Source organism: Protomyctophum parallelum (assembly GCF_964188405.1).
Source record: "Protomyctophum parallelum genome assembly, chromosome: 7".
Taxonomy (NCBI): Eukaryota; Metazoa; Chordata; class Actinopteri; order Myctophiformes; family Myctophidae; genus Protomyctophum; species Protomyctophum parallelum.
This window is the reverse complement of record NC_139705.1, coordinates 22,003,391-22,008,472: the sequence shown is the minus strand read 5'-3', so window position 1 is coordinate 22,008,472 and position 5,082 is coordinate 22,003,391. Positions and strand designations below refer to the sequence as shown.

At 44.3% G+C, this 5,082-nt stretch overlaps 1 protein-coding gene across 1 annotated transcript; it reads right to left on the bottom strand.

Annotated features, from left to right (window-relative positions):
• dnajc22 (DnaJ (Hsp40) homolog, subfamily C, member 22) lies at nucleotides 1-1,411 on the bottom strand (the record flags this gene model as incomplete). Its single annotated transcript, XM_083768853.1, has 3 exons — nucleotides 847-1,411; nucleotides 394-686; nucleotides 1-177 (listed from the first exon to the last, which is right to left on the bottom strand). Exons 1-3 carry the CDS (start codon nucleotides 1,400-1,402, stop codon nucleotides 1-3), a joined length of 1,026 nt encoding a protein of 341 aa, XP_083624979.1. The 5' UTR covers nucleotides 1,403-1,411.
• Between the last annotated feature and the right edge of the window lie 3,671 nt (nucleotides 1,412-5,082).

Below are 5,082 nucleotides of genomic sequence, written 5' to 3'. Positions count from 1 at the left end.
TCATTTGACTCGATTGGGTTTGTATCGCTGCAGCAAAATGTTATAAGCCTCATTGATTTTTATGAACGTCAGCTCAGCTTCTTCCCTGGGATTGTGATCTGGGTGCCAAGTCTTGGCCAGCTCCCTGTAGCTACGGGTGATTTCCTCAAAAGTGGCCTCTTTGTCTACTAGCAACACCTAGAACAGAAACACATGTACACACATACTCAAACAATGGGCACAATTTGGAAACGTTTGAAAACATGTAGGATATTATACACTGCAGAAACCAGAAACCTGACAGAGTTAAATTAACACTAACATTTTGAAGTACGCTTTCAAGAAGCTCAGGAAGGAAATTGAAAGAACTGTGAGTCATAATGTGTCGCTGTGTCGGTGTTGTCATGAACTCACTTTCAGTGCCTCTTTTTCTCTCTCTGTGTACTCTTTGAGCAGTATCTCGAGCACTTTCCTCCATGCTTCCTCAGTGTAACCCCCGCCCGTCAGGGCACACAGTATCCGGTATGGGATCAAGAGGATGTACTCCACCGCACCTCTGAGCCAGGGGAAGAACCAGAAAACATCCAGCAGGGCTGATACACAGTCAGACAGGTAGTATAAAGTAGTTGTAGTGTTATAGAATATACAGTAGCCCAGTGGTGCAGAGAATGCCAGCCAGGCCAGGCCTAACCTGTAAAGCCGTGGACCTAAGAGAGACAGATGGGCGTTCACGGTTAGCAATTACAATAATTTTGTGCAGTAATATGTTGAAATTAATATGTGAAAGAAAAACAGGAACAGCCGTGCAGTAGTAGCCTAAGTTTTAATTTACAAACGATGGGGCTGTAAAAAGAGAGACAGTCATACCAAGTACTTCTGTGCACCCTGTGGGTCGTGGGGGTTTGAACCTGCGGTGCTGTGCAGCAGTAATACTTGCAGCTATGCTGATGGGCAGAGGAGAGAGGCTGCTGCCATAGAATATCGGCGAGGTAATGAGACAAGAGGTCAGAGTCTTTCGCAGGTCTGATGTTTGATGGCCAACACAAGACACCAGATGCACTCCCGCTCCCACACTCAAAGGCAGAACGATCAAATAGAAGTAACTGAGAAAGTTCAGTCCAATTAGAGCCACAGTGCCAAAGTAGATCCCCACACAAACCTGCCCAGCAAACCTGACAGGGCCCACGGGAGGAGGGAGGGCCATTGCAGATCTGGTCCTTACTCCGATTGGCTCTGCCTCTTGATTGGCCTCATTGACGTATGCAGGGATGCGGAGAGCGTCTCTTGCCCAACCAAACCCAAACCCTCCTAGGGTTAGCATCCACAAGAGAGCATGACTGTCTCTTCCCAAGTATAAATGATGGAGGCCTAATGGCCCACCTGCAGCCCACAGGGCATATGCTACAGTCACTCTCTTCACCATACTGACACCTCTGTGTCAATTCCTGCACCACAGAGTGCTTGTAGGCATCCTTGAAGAGATCCTGCAGGTCTTAATCAAAGAGAAATATGATTAAAAGGGGAGTAACTTTAAGTAAGGGGGAGTTCCGCTTCAACTCCAAGTCTATAGGCATATAGACTTGTCCTTGACACATGTTTTTAATAACAAAAATAATCTTGATATACAGTAGAAGAGTATTGCTTAATGCTTGATCCGTGTTGAGCAGTACATACTTACCCTGGAAACCAGATGAATCTGCCAGAGCGGAAATCAATTTGCTCTTGTGTTTTAGTCTGGTCATGCCATGCCAGGCTAGATATTAAGGGCCATGACAGAATCATTCCATGTCTAACACACTTCGAAATAATAACAACTGGAAATACAGTAATCTGTGTTTTAACCTTTGAGCAGAGATAAACCACAGTAAAGATCAGAATCAATAATGTTACATAAAAGACCACCCACTATCTAAATCAGTAAGAACATACTAGCATACTGAGTGTGACATGGATGTGACAGTGCTCTTCTAAATCATTGTTCATGTTACGTATGCCACCATAAGCACCAAATCTGTCCCTGCATATGCTGCATTCATTAATTCACACCACATCAACCTTTTTTTCTCTTCTCAGTCTAACTTTGGTTGTTTGTTTGTTTTTTTGTATGGTAATGGTAATATGGAAATGTATTTGTAGATTCTTACCCCAGACAATCTTTCTGTGACTTCCGTAGATCAAACTAGAACATGTTGTTGCATTTATATGGACTTTGGATTGTGACATTGAAACTGATACGCCGCCCTGGATAGAGAAATCAATGAACCCTTGACCATAGTGTGAAGTGACGGGCACTCTTATCATTATACATCATCATACATCATCACATGATCACAACTGAATTAATCTGATTGGTTGGTTACATTTATGTCATATTTGGCATTAATTTGACCTAATTTCTCCTTTCATTGTCAATGGCAATATGAGATGTGTGGGGACAAGATTTAGCATTTATACATTTGACCTAATTTCTCCCTGAGTGTTTGGCCTGGGGTCTGAGTAGCAGGGCGTTCTTCTAATAAAATGAGGACACGCCCCCAATCCGAGACCCCCGTCTGGAACCTGAAACTGTAGAACGAGATATGATGCACGAGTGGCTGGTGAAACAGACTAGCATATACTTTTCCCTTGATGAAGCGAGGGTGGTGATAGGGCGGACAATTGCTTGACAATTGCCATGGCAGCGAGGCCTCTGTGAGTCGCGAGGGTGGAGCTGACATCAGTAACCATGGCAGGTAAATGGTGGAGTTGATTGTAGCTGTGGAAAAGATGATTGAGCTCGATACCTGAGGCTAGGAATGGAATTAGCATGGCATGGTGGCGGAGGAAACCAACGATCTTAGCTTGAAACCGTGGTCTTCCTCCTGAACATTATGTTGTCCATTATTACTCATGTTGTAGGTTACTGTTCGTACAATTTTGACATGAGGTAGCTACTTTTTGAGTGGTGCAACCACTCCTACAATCAGGAATGTCCGTGGGTATCCGTCGACCGTCGTCATGAGCACGAGTGGTGTGCGCATGCGTGAAATTGGAAAGAGAGAAGTATGTGACATGGCTGCCACCTGCTGGACGCAAATCCAAATACTGACTGTCTAGGTTCATTGATGTGTTAGTTGTAAACATAATTTCAACTGAGAGATGGAACTACGCATCATTCAACGGCTCCAATCAGATCAGCTATCCGTTCAGGTACCCGCCACCTCCCCGACACCGCCCAGCAGCAGGCTCCACCAGGTCGGCCCCAGGGGGGCAGGGTTAAGAGCCCCCCTGCCTTCGCCAGGCAGGATCCGAGCGGAGGCTCCGGCCCGTCCCCACGGGGGCTCACGCCAAAGCTCCTTCACCATGTCTCCTCCTCATCATTCTGTTTATCATGCATCAGTCACCTGCTCTGTCCATTCACTCAATCCCAGCTCCATACTGTAATCAATCTGTCTGCAATAAATCTCGCCTTCACCCTCCGCATTGTGTAATCTCTGTACAGTTGAAATCTATAATAAAGCTAATCTGACAAGCAGAGAGAGAGAGAGAGAGAAAGAGAGAGGAGGGGGGAGAGAGGGGAGTTGCACCACTCGGTTCACACAGGTGTGTTTTTTTATATACTTTATACTTCTACACCACTACATCTCAGAGGCACATATTACCCCACACAAATGATTTGACTTGATGAATTTGAATACACAGGACCAGAATGGAAACAAGCCCTCAAGGATTTTTACAAGGACTCTACATCTGACCTCAAACCTCTGACCTCTAACCTCTGACCTCAAACCCTTAGATCTCCATATATGGAGCTGACCTGTTCTGGCATTCCATATGTTGACCCTCCCCACCCGTTCTTCCTCTTCAATGTCTCCATTTTGACTGATACCTGTCCATTCAAACTCTAGACGGCCCGCCCCAAAGTTATTAGTGCACCCGCGCCCGGCAGCTGGCGAAAACTAGAGTTCTCAGGCCTGAGAATTAAGGTCTGGCCCTACCTGGGCTTTCATCAAACCCTGTACACTTAAGACACTGCCCCTGCTGCCACCCTCTCCATATATGGAGCTGACCTGTTTGACATTCCATATGTTGATCTGACCTCATCAAACCCTGTACACTCAGGACACGCTCCATATGGCCAGTACAGAATTCATTCCATATGTTGATCTGACCTCATCAAACCCTGTACACTCAGGACACGCTCCATATGGCCAGTACAGAATTCATTCCATATGTTGCTCTGACCCCACATGCCAAAAGCACCAGCGCTCGCCCACCAGTCTGCCGTCACCCAGGCGAAGGTGTGTATGTGCTTCGATCCCAGGGCATCTTACGGGTTGTATAACGTACTGTACCTCGGTACCTTTTGCAAACTGTTAATAAAGTAGCGTATTCAATCAATCAATGACAGCTTTACTTTGCATTTAGATGATTAATTCAAAACACATTAACAGATAACTGGTTAAGCTACCCAGCATGAGATAAAGTAATTCAATTCAGCCACACATTTACCAGCTACAACATTAATGCTTTAGGCTACTAGATCAAATTACTATGAAATGGGCCATTCTGCATAATGTGTATCCTATAGGGTTTGGTAGTAACATTTTGTATGCAGCAAGATTCTCTTGAAACAGAGTTTTTTTTTTTTTTTTTTTTTTTTTTTAAACTTTTTTCCCTTATAAATTATGTAAATTTTGCTACTATTAAGGTTAAAACGTTTTTTTCCACCATACCATACCCTGAATTGATAGCTTATGTACACATAGACCTACTGTCTACAAGGGGTTGTGCTACATACTATGTCTATTTGCATAACCACTTGGCCGATCTACAATCAAACTTCATCTGCTTGAGCACATGTCAATATGGAAACTCTCTAACATATTTGTGTTTTAGACTTTTGACAGATAGCCTATAGGCCTATGTACAAATTAATTGTGTTAAATCCATTTATTGTGTCAATAAAACGTGAACCAGTGAATCAATAAATCAATCAGTCAATCAATACTGGTCGACTACCACCACACAACCACACACCTCTCGGACCGCCCCTCTCTCTCTCAACCCCTCCTTACAACAGTACACTACTCACTCAGTCAGTAGTACGTACATTTGCACACA